The 18,842-nt window shown below is 41.8% G+C and overlaps 1 protein-coding gene across 2 annotated transcripts in view; it reads right to left on the reverse strand.

The window, feature by feature from the left end:
• Positions 1-18,486, reverse strand: part of NAPG (NSF attachment protein gamma) — a 33,590-nt gene extending 15,104 nt beyond the window's left edge. The window contains exons 1-5 of one of the 2 annotated variants that reach the window (XM_078435424.2): positions 18,315-18,486; positions 3,918-3,985; positions 1,838-1,922; positions 1,124-1,141; positions 454-484 (exon numbers count right to left, since the gene is read on the reverse strand). In XM_078435424.2, the coding sequence (XP_078291550.2) occupies positions 454-484; positions 1,124-1,141; positions 1,838-1,922; positions 3,918-3,985; positions 18,315-18,373 (261 nt within the window). In that variant the 5' untranslated portion in view covers positions 18,374-18,486. Of the gene's footprint in view, positions 1-453; positions 485-1,123; positions 1,142-1,837; positions 1,923-3,917; positions 3,986-13,626; positions 13,698-18,314 lie in introns of those variants that run through there. The other variant, XM_060613239.3, reaches the window with a different exon arrangement.
• Positions 18,487-18,842: the final 356 nt, after the last annotated feature.

Consider the following 18,842-nt stretch of genomic DNA (forward strand, 5'->3'; position numbering starts at 1 on the left):
GTATCTCCCTCTCTCTCTCTCTGCTCCTCCCCCACTTGTGCTCTGTCTCTGTCTCTCTCAAAAATAAATATTTAAAAAAAAAATTAAAAAATAAAAATAAAAAAAATAAAACCCAAGAGTAACAAAAAACATGTATTTGTAAATTTTTACTGCATTAAAATGTCCTGAAGCTCTCAGCAGTAGGGAAATCTCCCAAAGAGCTCTCTGTTTATCAACAAGCTCCTGGTTACAAAGCATAGAAATGTGTTCCTGGTTTCCTCCATTAAGTTTTCTCTTAAATTTCACCTTTAAAACTCCCTATCTTAAGACACACAGAATATACTTTGGAAATGAAATCTTAGCACCTCTCACCTTACAGCAAGGAAGGAGACTTTTCAATCTCAACACAAATTTACTTTAACACCTTTTAGTTAATTCATTTTACCTACAGAACAGTTGTGACACATTACTGACCTTCAACATCATGCCAGCTTGCTCATAAGCTCTGCAAAGAGAATACAAGTTCTCAGATGAGATCTTAATGAAATAAGGAGGAGAAACTTTCTACCACAGATAGGAGAAGTTAGATCAATTAAAACTGGCTCAGGCACTATATGTTGCTTTAGGCCTTGAGTAACAGTTTTTTCTTCTTTTTATTTTTGAGGGCAATAATGCCTTGGAAACAACTGACATCTGAGTTAAAGGGATTTTACTTTGCAGATGCAAAATTAAGTAAAACTCAGACAGGTTCAAAGGACTTTCTATGTGACAAAACTAAATCCAAGTTTTGCAACATGTACTCTCCACGAAAGCAGGAGAAAGCCTGCTTCTATCCACAAGTACTATTAACTACCAAGGAAGAGGGGGGGAAACATACTTGTTTTTTCATAGGTCATTGAAGAAAATGGCCCTAAAAATATTTGGTGAATTGAACTTAACCGCTGTATATCTTAGGAGTGACTTAGTTTCTAAGGGTCAGGTAAAGACTGAAACAAATGGAAATGATGATTTTATCTAAATCAATACAAAATAATTCACTATTTATGGATTTATAACGTAGGAAAAATTTACCGACCTATGGAAAAACAGCAACATTTAAAACATAAACTGCAAATACATGAAAACATGGAAAATATTTACTTACTTGGCAGCATGAAAAAGACTGAATGGATGTAACAAAGTTAAAATTAAGGAAAAAAACCAAATCAACAGTTTCTACAGATCTACCACTTAAAAAACAACGTCAACTGCCCCAGTTGGTTCCAAAAGACAAATCCTACAAACAGATGAAGCAGTAATTTTATGCCTGTTGATGCCGCTTAAAACTACATAATGCACAAAAACACTGAAAAAATAAAAAATACCACATAGATTTTTAAGTTCTTTCCACTGCCCATTTATCTGTAAAGTTTCACTAAAATGCAAGGTTATTACAACCGCAATTTCAAAGTAGATAAAAGACACTTTTTACAGAGTAAATTTTCAAATACCTCAGAAAAATTTACTTAAACTACTCATCTTTTTTCAAACACCTAAGAAAGACTGTATTTTAAAAATTTCCACTACCTGCCTCACTCTTCAGCACCTGTGTATTTCCCTCACTTCAGCCCAAGTAAAACCACCATGGAGCAAATCCAGAAACAACAGAAATAAACTCTCAACTACAGTTCTGCAAAACAGTGCAAACATTATGAGAAGTCTCTGTAAATGCTCCCTCAGTTAAAAATGCAGAACTTTTCTAATCATTTTCTAACTTAATAGCATTGTTCTCTCCAAACGTAGCCAACTTATAACAAAACGAGTTTCAGTCTGTATCATTCTAATTCCCCAACTCCTTTGTAAAGGTTGAAAAAGATACGCCCTGTTATTCTCATGAGCAACAGCTTCTCTCAGGCAGGCATCTTTTGCTTGCTCGAACTGTTTGGCGTTTTTAAAAGCAACAGCTGAAATGGAACAACGACAAAGGCAGACGTTCTAATCCATCATGACAAAACTTCAAACGAATCATTACTAAAATCTGTATCACGTGGGAAGTATTAGAAAATATACTTATTTTAATCAAACACCTAAGAAGTTTTATAAAACAGCACTTTTTAAAAAGGAATTTTCTTGTAACTTTTTTGATTACCAGTAACTTAGAAGTACTTTCAAAAGTTTGTTTTTGTTTTTGCTTTTTTTTTAATTGTAGACTACTGGCGATAAGTCAGTGCTACTTTCACTCAAAGCCAAGTCTTTTTAACACCTACGCTTTGAGAAACTACAACCGCATCAGTCAAATCAAGACTCCCCAAGTAGCGGGTACTGTCATAAAAGACAGTACCTTACTTCACCAGTTTTACAGTTAATAATAAAAACAGTGCTGTAGTTATAGCTAAATCCATCTTTCAAGTTATTTAGAAACTGAAGACCAATAAACACATTCAATATTTGTGTAATAAACCCTCCTTTTGTCACAATCTTTAAATAAATGCCCAAAACATTAACGATGCATGTCTTTTAAAGCTTTTACACTGTTCAGTAGGTTTCTGTGAAAATGACATTTCTATTGTCCAAAGAGCTAAAATATATTGCTCACTGTTATAAAGTGTCATCAGAGTAAAACAATTAGGAATGGTCCTAAAATAGGATCTTACAGATTTTGGAAAACTTGCCAAGGGTTGCTTACAAATAAGTAAAAAAGGATACTGCTTAAAAAAAAAAGTACTTGTTAAAATCAAACTCTTAAAATTCTCGTCGGTAAAATGTTGAAAATAAACTACCAAACTATTTTCATCCCTGGACTTCCACATTTTGCTTTTTAAAAAAGTTATTCTAATGATTAAGTGTATTTTGCATAACCCCTTAAAGAAAAGAAAGGATGATTGAATGGCAAGACAGGACCTGAAATACGTTATCTGTGAAAGCAACTCATGGTCTCGGATGCATATAAAACAAATCTGTGTTAAATTTCCCTCAGGAGATTTGCAAAACGTTGTGCCCTCCACTTACAAAAGCATTCTTGTACAAGGTATCCACAGAATCCACACGAGGTTTGATTTTAATAATTTTCCTTTTAAGTATAACATAAATAACCGGCGTAAGTCAACAGAGAGAATTTACTCAGGATTTAAATGAAAGTGTTAAAGACTCATTAGTTCCTACTTACCGGATTTCTGCATTCTTTGGTGATATACTAAAACTAGTCTATCAAAAGCACATTACACAGGTGGTCTCTACATTCGGCTAACAAACGTGATCCAAGCTGTGGCTGAAACACAACTGCAAATGTATTCAGAGCACTTCAAAAACTGCATTAGGCTTTAGATCCAAAATAATTGTGGATATGCCGAAAGCTATCATTGCATAATTGAATGCTAAATTTTTGATAAAGTCCCTCTTTGTTGCATATTGCAGATCATTTTTATCTAATGTACAGATAAATTTATTCAAAGATTTATACAGCTTAATACTTCATGAACACTTATCAGTATATCTCAAAAGTGCGGCTCTTAAAAAAACATGTGCCAAACAAACACAAGATTGGCAGATCTATTCAGATTAAGGCTAAATTTTAAAAAGTTAAGAAAAATTTTTATTCAATTATAGGAAGCACAAGAGAGAGATACAGAAAAACTCCTGGAAGTAGCAAACAACTGACTGAAATTCAAGCATGTAAGAACAATGCAAAAACCCTGCAGCTATGTGCCACCAACCCTACCCATCTCTGCCGTCAGGACAGACAGCTGCAGGGAACTGGACCTCTCACTCAGTCCTCAACACATCTGAAAATAACAAGTGAGAACAAAGCAACGGTTTGGGCAGGTTTATTTTTTTTGTTTTTTGGTTTTTTTAACTATTAAAATCTTACAGAGAGCATCGAGTGTTAAGTACTTTGCCGAGAAGTTACCAGCCTATGTTAAGATTACATGTTGGAGTTACAAGGCTACGGTCACACATACCTGCTTTTCCATATTCAGAAGCGGCACTGTCATAATCTGGCTTCCATTTTAAAAAACCAGTTTTCAGGCTAAAATGAAATGAAGACACAAGTTACCAACTACATGTGTAAGTCAGAACCCTGCTTTAATAACTTTATAGGTGATTTTAAAAAACCAACAACAGGGTGCCTGGGTGGCTCAATCGGTTAAGTGTCCAACTTGATCAGGTCATGATCTCACAGTTCGTGGGTTCGAGCCCCATGTCAGGCCTGTGCTGACAGCTCAGAGCCTGGAGCATGCTTTGGATTCTGTCTCCCTCTCTCTCTGGCCCTCCTCTGCTCATGCTCTCTCCCTCTCTCAAAAATAAACAAACATTAAAAAAAAACAAACAAACCGGCATTTATCTTCTTACCCAGCTGCCTTCTTGGGCTGCTCCAAGGAACAAATCCAAGCACACCTGGTGGAGGGTCCAAATTATTACTACCAGTAGGGTAATAAAATAACCAAGGACACGAAAATAGAGATCAAGTAACAGAAAAACACCTCCTGAAGGGCCAGGCCCTGGACAGTGTACGACCCTCCTTTAATATAGCAGTGCTCACAGGTGTAGAGCACACAACAAGCTTTTAAAACGCATAAGGGACAGAAAACTAGCCAAAATGGCCAAACAGAAGAATTCTCCTCAAAAGAAATTCCAGGAAATAGCGACAGCTAACGAATTGATCAAAACTGATTTGAGCAATATAACAGAACAAGAATTTAGAGTAATAGTCATAAAATTAATCCCTGGGCTTGAAAAAAGCATAGAGGACAGCAGAGAATCTATTGCTACAGAGATCAAGGGACTAAAAACTAATCATGATGAATTAAAAAATGCAATAAATGAGGTGCAAAATAAAATGGAGGCGGCCACAGTGCACACTAAAGAGGCAGAGGAGAGAATAGGTGAATTAGAAGATAAAATTATGGAAAAAGAGGAAGCTTAGAAAAGGAGAAATATAAAAAAATCCAGGAGTACGAGGGGGAGAATTAGAGAACTAAGTGATGCAATCAAACGGAACAATATCCATATCACAGGAATTCCAGAAGAGAGAGAGAAAGGGGCTGAAGGTGTACTAGAACAAATCATAGCTGAGAACTGCCCTGATCTGGGGAAGGAAACAGGCACTGAAACCCAAGAGGCACAGAGAACTCCCTTCAGACATAACCTGAATCGATCTTCTGCAGGACATATCATAGTGAAACTGGCAAAATACAAGGATAAAGAGAGAATTCTGAAAGCAGCTAGGGATAAATGGGCCTTAACATACAAAGATAGACACATAAGAGTAGTAACAGACCTATCTACTGAAAGCTGGCAGGCCAGAAAGGAATGGCAGGAAATTTTCAATGTGATGAACAGAAAAAACATGCAGCCAAGAATCCTTTACCCAGCAAGTCTGTCATTCAGAATAGAAGGAGAGATAAAGGTTTTCCCAAACATACAATAACTGAAGGAATTCATCACCACTAAACCAGCCCTACAAAAGATCCTAAAGGGGACTCTGTGAGTAAAAGGTTGCAAGGACCACAAAGTACCAGAGACACCAGTACAAGCATGAAACCTACAGATATCACAATGACTCTAAACCCGTATCTTTCAATAATAATATTGAATGTAATGGACCAAATGCTCCAACCAAAAGACATAGGGTATCAGAATGGGTAAAAAAACAAGACCCATCTATTTGCTGTTTACAAGAGACTCATTTTAGACCTGAGGACACCTTCAGATTGAAAGTGGGGGGATGGAGAACTATCTATCATGCTACTGGAAGTCAAAAGAAAGCTGGAATAGTCATACTTCTATCAGACAAACTAGACTTTAAATGAAAGGCTGTAACAAGAGATGAAGAAGGGCATTATATAATAATTACAGGGTCTATCCATCAGGAAGAGCTAACAATTATAAATGTCTATGCACCGAATTCAGAAGCCCCCAAATATATAAAACAATTAATCACAAACATAAGCAACCTTATTGATAAGAATGTGGTTAATTGCAAGAGACTTTAATACTCCACTTACAACAATGGATAGAACATCTAGACAGAGAATAAATAAAGAAACAAGGGCCCTGAATGATATATTGGATCAGATGGACTTGACAGATATATTTAGAAGTCTGCATCCCAAAGCAACAGAATATACTTTCTTCTCGAGTGCACATGGAACATTCTCCAAGACAGATCACATACTGGGTCATAAAACAGCCCTTCATAAGTATAAAAGAATTGAGATCATACCATGCACACTTTCAGACCACAATGCTATGAAACTTGAAATCCACCACAAGAAAAAGTCTGGAAAACCTCCAAAAGCATGGAGGTTAAAGAACATCCTACTAAAGAATGAATGGGTCAACCAGGCAATTAGAGAAGAAATTAAAAAATATATGGAAACAAATGAAAATGAAAATACAACAATCCAAACGCTTTGGGATGCAGCGAAGGCAGTCCTGAGAGGAAAATACATTGCAATCCAGGCCTATCTCAAGAAACTAGAAAAATCCCAAATACAGAATCTAACAGCACACCTAAAGGAAATAGAAGCAGAACAGCAAAGACAGCCTAAACCCAGCAGAAGAAGAGAATAAAGATCAGAGCAGAAATAAACAATATAGAATCTAAAAAAACAGTAGAGCAGATCAATGAAACCAAGAGTTGGTTTTTTTGAAAAATAAACAAAATTGATAAACCTCTAGCCAGGCTTCTTGAAAAGAAAAGAGAGAGAATACAAATACATAAAGTCACGAATGAAAATGGAGTTATTACAACCAATCCCTCAGAAATACAAGCAATTATCAGGGAATACTATGAAAAACTATATGCCAACAAACTGGGCAACCTGGAAGAAATGGACAAATTCCTAAACACCCACACACTTCCAAAACTCAAACAGGAAGAAATAGAAAATTTGAACAGACCCAGAACCAGTGAAGAAATTGAATCAGTTATCAAAAATCTCCCTTGGGGCACCTGGGTGGCTCAGTCAGTTGAGTGTCTGACTTTGGCTCAGGTCATGATCTCACTTGTGGTCCATGAGTTAGAGCCCTGCGTCAGGCTCTGTGCTGACAGCTTGGAGCCTGCTTCGAATTCTGTGTCTCCCTCTCTCTCTCTGCCCCTCCCCCACTCATGCTCTGTCTCTCTCTCTCTCTCTCTCTCTCTCTCTCTCTCTCTGTCAAAAATAAATAAACATTAAAAGAAAAAAAAATCTCCCAACAAATAAGAATCCAGGACCAGATGGCTTCCCTGGGGAATTCTACCAGACATTTAAAGCAGAGGTAAATACCTATCCTTCTCAAGCTGTTCCAAAAAATAGAAAGGGAAGGAAAACTTTCAGACTCATTCTATGAAGCCAGCATTACTTTGATTCCCAAACCAGAGACCCAGCAAAAAAAGAGAACCACAGGCCAATATCCCTGATGAATATGGATGCAAAAATTCTCAACAAGATACTAGCAAATCGAATTCAACAGCATATAAAAAGAATTATTCACCATGATCAAGTGGGATTCACTCCTGGGCTGCAGGGCTGGTTCAACATTCGCAAATCAATCAATGTTGATACATCACATTAATAAAAGAAAAGATAAGAACTATATGATCCTGTCAATCGATGCAGAAAAAGCATTTGACAAAATTCAGCATCCTTTCTTAATAAAAACCCTCCAGAAAGTCGGGATAGAAGGAACATACTTAAACATCATAAAAGTCATTTATGAAAAGCTATTATCGTCCTCAATGGGGAAAAACTGAGAGCTTTCCCCCTGAGATCAGGAACACGACAGGGATGTCCACTCTCACCGCTGTTGTTTAACATAGTGTTGGAAGTTCTGGCATCAGCAATCAGATAACAAAAGGAAATCAAAGGCATCAAAATTGGCAAAGATGAAGTCAAGCTTTCACTTTTTGCAGATGACATGATATTATAAATGGAAAACCCGAGAGACTCCACCAAAAGTCTCCTAGAACTGACACATGAATTCAGCAGTCGCAGGATACAAAATTAACGTACAGAAATCAGTTGCATTCTCATACACTAATAATGAAGCAACAGAAAGACAAATAAAGGAACTGATCCCATTCACAATTGCACCAAGAAGCATAAAATACCTAGGAATAAACCTAACCAAAGATGTAAAAGATCTGTATGCTGAAAACTATAGAAAGCTTATGAAGGAAACTGAAGAAGACACAAAGAAATGGAAAAACATTCCATGCTCATGGATTGGAAGAATAAATATTGTTAAAATGTCAACACTACCCAAAGCAATCTACACATTCAATGCAATCCCAATCAAAATTGCACCAGCATTCTTGAAGCTAGAACAAGCAATCTTAAAGTCTGTATGGAACCACAAAAGACACTGAATAGCCAAAGTGATATTAAAGAAGACCAAAGCAGGAGGCATCACAATCCCAGACTTTAGCCTCTACTACAAAGCTGTAATCATCAAGACAGCATGGTATTGGCACAAAAAGACACATAGACCAATGGAATAGAATACAGACTCCAGAATTGGACCCACAAAAGTATGGCCAACTAACCTTTGACAAAGCAGGAAAGAATATCCAATGGAAAAAAGGCAGTCTCTAACAAATGGTGCTGGGAGATCTGGACAGCAACATGCAGAAGAATGAAACTAGACCACTTGCTTACACCATTCACAAAAATAAACTCAAAATGGATGAAGGACCTGAATGTGAGACAGGGAAAACCATCAGAACGCCAGAGGAGAAAGCAGGAAAAAACCTCTCTGACCTCAGCCGCAACAATTTCTTGACATATCTCCAAACGCAAGGGAATTAAAAGCAAAAATGAACTATTGGGACCTCATCAAGATAAAAAGCTTCTGCAGTGCAAAGGAAACAATCAACAAAACTAAAAGGCAACCGACGGAATGGGAAAAGATATTTGCAAATGACATATCAGATAAAGGGCTAGTATCCAAAATCTATAAAGAGCTCACCAAACTCCACACCCAAAAAACATAATCCAGTGAAGAAATGGGCAGAAGACACGAATAGACACTTCTCTAAAGAAGACATCCAGATGGCCAACAGGCACATGAAAAGATGCTCAACGTCACTCATCAGGGAAATACAAATCAAAACCACACTGAGATACTACCTCACACCGGTCAGAGTGGCTGAAATGAACAAATCAGGAGACTATAGATGCTGATGAGGATGTGGAGAAACAGGAACCCTCTGGCACTGTTGGTGGGAATGCAAACTGGTGCAGCTGCTCTGGAAAACAGTGTGGAGGTTCCTCAAAAAATTAAAAATAGATCTACCCTATGACCCAGCAATAGCACTGCTAGGAATTTACCCAAGGGATACAGGAGTGCTGATGCATCAGGGCACTTGTACCCCAATGTTTACAGCAGCACTTTCAACAATAGCCAAATTATGGAAAGAGCCTAAATGTCCATCAACTGATGAATGGATAAAGAAATTGTGGTTTATATACACAATGGAATACTACGTGGCAATGAGAAAGAATGAAATCTGGCCTTTTGTAGCAACGTGGATGGAACTGGAGAGTATGATGCTAAGTGAAATAAGTCATACAGAGAAAGACAGATACCATATGTTTTCACTCATATGTGGATCCTGAGAAACTCAACAGAAGACCAGCAGGGAGGAGAAGGGGGGAAAAAAAAAGTTACAGAGAGGGAAGGAGGCAAACCATAAGAGACTCTTAAATACTGAGAATAAAGTGAGGGTTGATGGGGGGGTAGGGTGGAGAGGAAAGTGGGTGATGGGCATTGAGGAGGGCACCTGTTGGGATGAGCACTAGGTGTTGTATGGAAACCAATCTGACAATGAATTTCATATTAAAAACAAAACAAAACACCAACAACAACATGGGGAAGCCACCAGGTACAAAGTCCCCATCTTGCCCACCTCTACCCGAATTTTTTCACAATGAACTACAACCTCGCCATTTTCCCTTTCACTATCATAGATGTGGATTTCCTTCTTTTGAAATGTTGGTATAACATCCACATACAGCAGAAATTCTCAGTGTGGGGTCCCCAGATCAGCACTGCCAGAAAGCATGCTAGAAATACTAACTCATCCTGCCCCACACCTACAACCAGAAACCCCAGGCTGGCAGCAGCAATCACAGTATAACAAACCGTGAGGTGCATTAACACTTGAGACCCTCTGCAGCACAGCATCAGTAAGCAGTTGGATTCATGAGGCTGAAGCTCAGGAGGGGCTAGAGGTATTAACCAAGGAGCCACTGGCTTATGTCACACCAGGGGCCTAGGTAAGATCCCCTAGGGATATCTTAGAGAATGAGCAGAAAGACTACAGAATGCAAACATTCAGAGGAACAACACAGGGAGTCAGCAACACGGGTTGAGAACTCACACCAGTGAACAGGGAGGATAACAAGAAAGATGAGGATGTTATGAAAACAACAGAAGCTATTCGAGGATGACCACTGGTTCTTTAGATACCAAAGCAAAGGACCATCAATTTTGAGTCCTTACCTTACTTGCCCTTTCTTCAATATTTTATTCCTTTTTTATTTTAAAATAAGCTCAGACTTACACTTTGCAGTAACTTTTTTTTTTTTTTTTTTTTTTTTTTTAACGTTTATTTATTTTTGAGACAGAGAGACAGAGCATGAACAGGGGAGGAGCAGAGAGAGATGGAGACACAGAATCTGAAACAGGCTCCAGGCTGTTAGCACAGAGCCCGACGCGGGGCTCGAACCCACGGACCGTGAGATCATGACCTGAGCCGAAGTCGGATGCTTAACCGACCAAGCCACCCAGGCGCCCCCACTTTGCAGTAACTTTAAAGTAACACTTTAAAGTCACTAAAGTAAAGTGACTGTCAAACTTGGGTGTGCATAAGAACTGCTAAATAAATGTCATTTTAGTTTCTAAATTTCAATTCAATAAGGAAAGTCTACTTACACAGAACACTGTAAGGTGCTTCAAAGGAGCACCTTAACTGAAAGACGGGGGAATCCCCAAGAGCCCTCAGAAATACATGTTTATTTTGTCAGCCCTAACTTTTAAGCAATATTTTTTGCCAAATAAGCGTGTTTAACATTTGTGTTTGCATATTTAGTGCTATAAGATCCAAATGTGTGAGCAATTTTTTAAGCTCACCAAGAATATTATTGCTCAGAAAAATAAAATGTTTAAATTGCAGTCTAATCCACAACACTAGAGAAGTACTCTATTAAGGCAAAATTCTAATCCTTCACCCTACCCTAAAGGGTTCGTTATATTCTGTATACTCACGTAATTTCTTAAATCCCGACCCAAACACAATATGAATGTATTGTCTCATGTGCTACACATGGAAAGAACTAGAGATTTATTTTATTTTTTTTTATTTTATTTTTTAATATATGAAATTTACTGTCAAATTGGTTTCCATACAACACCCAGTGCTCATCCCAAAAGGTGCCCTCCTCAATACCCATCACCCACCCTGCCCTCCCTCCCACCCTGCGGAAAGAACTAGAGATTTAAAAATACAGCAAATCATCCCCAGTCAACTAAATACCTCTAATAAGAAAGGGAGAAGGCACAATGGTTAATTTAATGGCTCTACCTGTTAGTGTTTTTGATATTTTGGTCCAAAGAGTCAATAAAGAAGGGTGCCTGGGTGGCCCAGTCAGTTAAGCATCTGATTCTTGACCTTGGCTCAGGTGATGATTTCTTGGTCCCTGAGACTGAGCCCTCATTGGGCTCCGTGCTGTGACTGCAGAATCCTTTCAGGATTCTCTCTCTCTCTCTCTCTCTCTCAATAAATAAATAAATTAATTTAAAAAAATTGTTTTAATTTAAAAATTTTTTTTAATTAAAAAAAAGAGAAGAGTCAATAGCTGAAGATCTCTCTTCCACTTCATCTCTCCAAACTCTCTGACACCTTGACTCTTGTCAAGCTTTTCACTCCAGTCAAGTCATTAAAGATTGCCAATTCTGTCTAACAGATGTTGCCCAATCCTGCCCCCTGCACAGTTACTTTAGTTTGGACCCTGGTCAAGTCTACTAACCTGTCATGGGAAAGTCACCTTTCCTGCCTGCTCTCTTCTTCCATTTCCCCCACCCCGAGGATAGTAACTTTTCCTTACTTTGTATATCCACTGAAACCACTGCATACCTCTATTCTAGCATTTAATATCTGACTTATATGCCCACCTGTGAAGTCTAGGCTCCTGAGCAAAGGACCACTTTTCATTACCTCAATAACCCCAGTGGCTGGGACAGATACACAGGACAACTTTGCAGATGTTTGCTTACTGAATAGGCCAAAGTTCTCACTTTTCTCTCTCCCTGCCCATTCTCCATGTTGCTGCCACACCTCTTTTGCCAAAAATAAACCTAAACACGTCCCACTCCTTATATGATCCCTAGAAGAGCTAAGGTTCAGGACCATCAGAGGGGCAGCCCCTACAAAGTCCGACCCCAAATTCTCTGCTCTAGCTCATCCCCTGGCACTACAACTACTCTACATTAACTATTCTCCCAGCATATTTTCAGGGCTGTGCTCAGACTACATCCTGTGCATAAATTCTGTCTCACAGGATTTTCCCTCCGTCTAAAAACTTATTTTCTGGGCCCTGCTCAGAAATCACCTCTGGGAAATCTTCCTAAATTTCCCCAGGCAGAATAAACTTCTCTCCCTGTGCTACCAAAGCAAAGTTAACACAGCTTTATTCTGGTCCTTAGTACACACGCTTTTCTAATGATACTTTTGTTTGCTCTCAGTAGAAAGCAAGATTGTTGTGGTCATTTCCAGTACCTTACACACTGCCTGGAAGCAGTGATATGGTACAACAGAAAGATCTTGAATTTTCCCACTGTTCAAAAACTGGCGCTGCCACCTTTCAACCGTACAGCTTCAGGCAAGTCATCATAAAGCTTCTCCAAGCCTCGCCTCTTCTTCTGTAAAATGAGATTCTGCACGTCCAAAGTTGTAAAGATCTCAGATCAGGTATGTGAAGCATCTGCCACACGGCACCATGTAGACTTTTTCATGTTCTAGAACTGCTAGACAAAAATTCGTTGCAGTAATGACACGGAGGAGGAGGAGAGTGTTCAAGGACTGGACGAATCAGTTCAGTTCCGCAACTGTCTGTTGGGTGCCTACTTAGTACCATCTCAGAAGCTGGGCGAACACATAAAATGACTAAGGAAGCTCAACCCCCAAAAACCGTATATTGGGACACAAGAGACAACTGCGGAGTTTTCAGGGTACATCTGTAGCTCCTTTCTCAACTCTACTTTAGAGTGCTGGTTTTCAAGAAGGCGATTTTATCTCCCAGGGGATCAGTTTCGTCGGCTCGAACAGGGAGGAGAGGTGCTGCAGGCATCTAGTAGCTAGAGGCCACGGACGCTGCTAAACTACAGTGCACAAGACGGTCTCCTAAACCAATCATCCAGTCCAGAGAGCCCAGAACAGAAGCAGCTGCACAGCCTCCAGCCCACCGACCCCAAAAGACAGAGGAGACGACTTCCGGCAAGGGGGACCAAGTCCGCTTCCGGAGGAGAAGCAGGCCCCGCCCAGGCCGCAGCCCCTGCGGGAGGCCGCTGCCTTCCCCGCTCGCTCCCCCGCGCCCTCCCTCCAACTCCCAGGTGCCAGGACCGGGCGGGGGTGGGGGCACCGACCCACGGCCGGGACAGCCGCCCACGTCAGTGTCTCTCACTCACTATTTCTCTGCTTTGGCGAGGTGCTCCAGCCCCTCATTTATCTTCTGAGCCGCCATCTCGAAGGTCCGGGCCCTGACGTGGAGGGCGAGAGCCCGGCTGAGGAGGCGTGGGAACGCCGAGGGGAAAGCCGGGACGACGCGGCAGCCCGGCTGCTACAGGGGCCTGTAGGGCTCAAACCTAATGCGGCGAAGCAGGCTGGGGGCGGGGCGTTTAGAGGCAGCGTAGGCACACAACGCGCAGGCGCAGAGTGCCAGGGTTCGCGTGAGCCTTGCGCTTCTAGCGCAGGCGCCGTGGGCACTGACGGTGGTTTCTTTCCGGCGTTCGTTCGATGATTATTTATTGAACATCTAATATGTGCCAGGCACTGTTCCAAGCACCAGGAACTCAGCAGGGGGTACAACAGACAAAAACCCCCGCCCTCGCGGAGCCTTGCTTTTCTCTTCATGTGAAAATACGTTGGTGCTATAATTTACTACATTTGTCCCATAGCTGAAAGAGTATTCATTCACTCATCCTGCCTTTTGAGCGCCAACTATACGTCAGTCAGTAAGCAAAACAGACTGTCCGTCCTGGTTACTGTCAAATAATCACCCAGCCGCTACAAACTACGGTGAGTGCTCTGAATGAAACGGAGTTAGGATCGCTTGCAATGTTCAAACAGAAATAATAGCCAGTAACACCCTTGGCTCAATTGCTAATTCACGGTGATTCCAATATCCACAAAGACGATTCTTGCAATGCCTAGGCAGCCTCTCAGCTTCTAACCCTACCAACTCATCCACCCACGCCCAGGATCATACTCTTGACCTTACTAATTACTCGTAACTGCGTACTTAACCTCCACTTAACCTCCTCCTGCCATTCCACATCACCTTTCCTCGTGCCAGGAATTTTTCACCTTCAACAGAACGCTCACCTTTTCCTATCCTTCTATTCTTACTCATCTCCCCCTCTTTACCCAGCATAGATTCTGTGTTCCATCATTTTAGCTACTCTTTGGTAGCTAAACCTCAACCTCCGTGGGCGTCCCTTTCTCCTCTCTCCTTGTCCAGAAAACCCCCAACTCTCTACCTACTCTGGAACTGCTCTGGAGCAAGGAAATGTGGCTGGAGAAAAAAAACAAACCAGCATGCCAACATTACTCATTCTAATGATCATAAACATCAAGGAGATCTTTGGTGCTGCTAAGCAATTGTTCTTTATTTTCCTGTCAAATTACTCACCCACTCACTTGGATGGCTGTTGACACCCTCTTTCTCCTCAAAATTCCAACACAATCGTCCTGCCTGCCTGCCTGCCAACTCTTAACTTCTTGTATAATAGGAAATAGCAATTGAAGAGAGATCTTGCATTTGGCCTCATCAGCCCATCTACCAATTATCTGTATCAGTTCCCGAATAGTCCGCCTTTTCTCCAGTGAACCCCTCTCATCTATCCTCACTTCCTTACTTAGCTTCTTGGGTATAAGTACCACCCACACATGGGGCTTCCCGCCATCATCCCATTATCTAGCCTGGGCTTCCCTATATGAAGGCACAGCATTCCAAGGGGGGCGGAAGTGGAAATCTAGGCCTTCTGGGACCAACTCAAAATCACCTGCGCAGCTTTCATTGGTTAAAGCAAGTCACAAGGCAAGTCCAGATTCAAAAGGTGGGGAAATAAAGGAGTTGGAAAATATTGTGACCTTGACTTCCAGTTCACCACAGCTCCGGAATGACTGGTTCAGTATAAGAGAACTGGGGCCTTTATCAGAAAACAGGAAAATCTTACATTTTTAAGGGAAATTAGACCTAACATCCACCCAGCATTATCAACCTCTAAAACCATTTGACTGTCCCAGAAGTTTTTCTGCACCAAAAGGCTTCTCCTCGTTCTCCCTTGTTCACACATTCATTTATTAAACATTTTCTGAGCACCCACTCTGCACAAGGCACCGTGCCCACACCCACAGGATACAACTGTAAGCAAGGGAACATAGGGGAGAAAGAAATATCTTCCTCTACCCAACTTAGAGTCTCCAACTGGGGCACTGTAAATTAGACTGGAAAGACAGATCAACAGGAGGAAAGCATACAGATTTGCTTAATGGAAGTTTCACAGGACACAAGAGCCTTCCCAAGGAAATGAAGACGTGCAAAAGTGGGTAAACCCGAATGTGATGCTAGATTTGATGAAGGAAAGGAAAGTTGTGGGAAAACATAATAGGACAAAGGGTATGAGTGAAGGGTAGTAAACAGAGGGAAGCTTAGCAAGGACTAATCATTCAGGGTCCCCTCAGCATCCCTGCATCTTCTGAGATAAGGAAGGTCCTCTTTTCCAGGTATAAGGAGGGCACATCTCATAGGAGGGCTGATGGGTTCAGGACATGATCCTCAAAATATGTCACCTTGGCGTATTGAATGTTTTAAGCTGAGGAAGTTTGAGAAAACAGTACAAGCAGGAAGATCACTCTGAATTCCTCTGCCCACCGCCCTTCTGCTCTGAAAACAGGTCATAAAACCCTCACGTGAGAGCTGCCTCCCTACACCTGGAGGAAAACAACATCCTTATCTCCAAAGACGGAGGAGAAGAAGCTGAACAAACAGGCTTTGCTAAGCGTCCGCCACTTTAATACCCTTACTTTCTGCTCCTTAACCTGTCATATTCCACTCTTCACTGAACCTAGGATAAAAGTACACAGGTCTGGATCTTGGGGTCTTTGTTTCCTTATGAGGGCTCCCATGCCATGTAAAACTTACATGAAATATACCTGTAGGCTTTTCTCCTGTTAATCTTTGTCTGTTTAATTTGCAGACCCAGCCAGAGATTCCAAGAGAGTTGAGAAAAACTTTTCCCTCTCCTGCAGGGTCTTATGACCTGCTCCAGCAGAGAAGGGCGAGGTCAGAGAGACATCCTGCACCTGCTGTTTCTCGAATTTCTTCATCTTAAAGTTTTCACTAAGCCAAGGTGCCATATTTAGGGGCAGCCTGTTCTAAACCCTATCAAGACATAATGCCTGCCCATGTGGAACTTGTGGTCTATGAGAGGACACAAATATTAAACCTACTTTTGTTAAGTAGCGACAAAGACAGAATGGAAAAAAGAAAGAAGGCTAGGACATCCTCATGGCATCTGAGGGTTCTATGTTCCCAAAGACCTTTGACTAGGGAAGGTGTGTAAGTACATGCTAACTCTCCTTCACAGGAAAGGGAGCAAGAGGAGGGAGAACAGGGACAGTAAATGGGGGTACACAAATATTCTACCTTCTTCTTCCCTCCCCGCCTCCACCAATCCTTTCCTACATTAGGGTTGAAATAGGGCTTGAGGGAGGGATATTAGGGAAGCCAGCTTGGGTGAGCCAAAAAATGAAAAGACTGGACCAACTGAGGAAAGGCGAAAGAGTGTAGTCTCTCAAGCTAAATCTGGTGGTATACCCCAAGAAAATAATTCTTGATATCACAGCAGCTGCTTCCAGCACCCAAGCAAAGGTTGCCATCGTGGCCTTTGCCTTCGACTCACCTGCTGCCTTGCCTCCTTCCGGGGCATCTCTCACCTCCTCTCCTGGACCCCTTCATATGCTCAATGTCCCTTGGTGGTGCCTGGGTGGCTCAGTCAGTTAAGCGGCCGACTTCGGCTCAGGTCATGATCTCGCGGTCCGTGAGTTAAAGCCCCGCATCAGGCTCTGTGCTGACAGCTCAGAGCCTGGAGCCTGTTTTGGATTCTGTGTCTCCCTCTCTCTCTGACCCTCCCCTGTTCATGCTCTGTCTCTCCCTGTCTCAAAAATAAATAAAACATTAAAAAAAAATTTCAAATGCTCAATGTCCCACTCATTCCCCAGGCTGGCTGCTGGTTCAAGCAACCCCATCAAACTCATCCTTTCCTCTTATTCTAAAAATTCCTTCTTTATCTTGCCTCCACAAAAATTTACCTTCCCACATGCTGTCCTGGTTTTGGATCTGACTACAGTGATTTCCATCAAAGGGTGAACAAGGCTGAGGTAGAGCTTGTTACCCCCAGCTTTCTAATGGCAGGCTGTGGTCTTGGGCTGTGGTCTTGGGAGAGTTCTTCATGCCCATGCCCGGATCCCCGGGCTCCTCATGTGCACAAACCTCCCTCCCCTTGTCTCCTCTGCTGCCAGAAAGGAAGATTCTTGGACCCACCTTCCTCAGCTGAATGTTCAGGGAAATGAAGGGTCTTTGTCACTGCTTGGGAGAGAGGTTGGTTGATGAACTCTGACTATTTTGACTCAAAAACCCACACTTTTGGGGCATCTGGGTGGCTCAGTCGGTTGAGCGACCGACTTCAGCTCAGCTGATCTCACGGTTTGTGAGTTCAAGCCCCTCATCGGGCTCTGTGCTGACAGCTCAGAGCCTGGAGCCTGCTTCAGATTCTGTGTCTCCCTCTCTCTCTGCCCCTCCCCCACTCATGCTCTGGGTCTCTCTGCCTCGGAAATAAATAAACATTAAAAAAAATTTTTAAAAAGAAAAATAAGAAACCCACACTTTTAGTCCTCAGCATTGCCCTACTTTCCCCCCAGAGCATCTGTTGTCTCCCTACCTGATGTCATTTTCTTGTTTTATGAAGATTTTTGTTTATTGTTCATCTCTCCTGGTGGAAGTTAAGCCTTGTGTGGCTGGCTTTCTTTGTACTGCCTGTTTGCTGGTGTTTAGACCAATGCCTGACCCTTAAGAGGCACACAATGTGCACACCTGGGGTTAACTGGTGAATTGTTCCCTGTCGCTGTGGCTGCAGGGCCTCCATCTGGCATTGTCTGAGGGTTTGCAGTATCTGCCTTTGCCCTTCACCTGTGAGCTTTGGGGGACAGGGCCCCTGACTTCTGCAGGACCCAGTACAGGGCTGCACGGAGAACAGAGCTCACTCAGCGCTCTTCTGCAATTCTCTCGTTCCTGCGGAAGAAGAGAAAGAAGAGTTAGGACGTTTAGACGCTGCTTCCTCCAGAACCTTGGTGTGGCTCCTCCCCAGGGTGATTTCTAGATGGATTTATAGATAGGAAACTGTTGCAAGCATCATTGTTAATGCCTTAATATCTTCAGAAGAATTCCAGAAACAGAACGAGAGGGCAAGGGTGTGAGAATGGAAACAGACACACCCTATGTGCTGTTCCTCTTACCTCGGCACAAGACGGCAGACCAGTGTGGCCTCAGCCGGAGCATAGCTTCCCATGTAGCCACGATGCCACAGTGGCCCCTGCCTCAGTGGGGAGGAGGTGGGTGTTG

The sequence above is a fragment of the Panthera onca genome, chromosome D3, assembly GCF_046562875.1.
Source record: "Panthera onca isolate mPanOnc1 chromosome D3, mPanOnc1 haplotype 2, whole genome shotgun sequence".
Lineage (NCBI taxonomy): Eukaryota > Metazoa > Chordata > Mammalia > Carnivora > Felidae > Panthera > Panthera onca.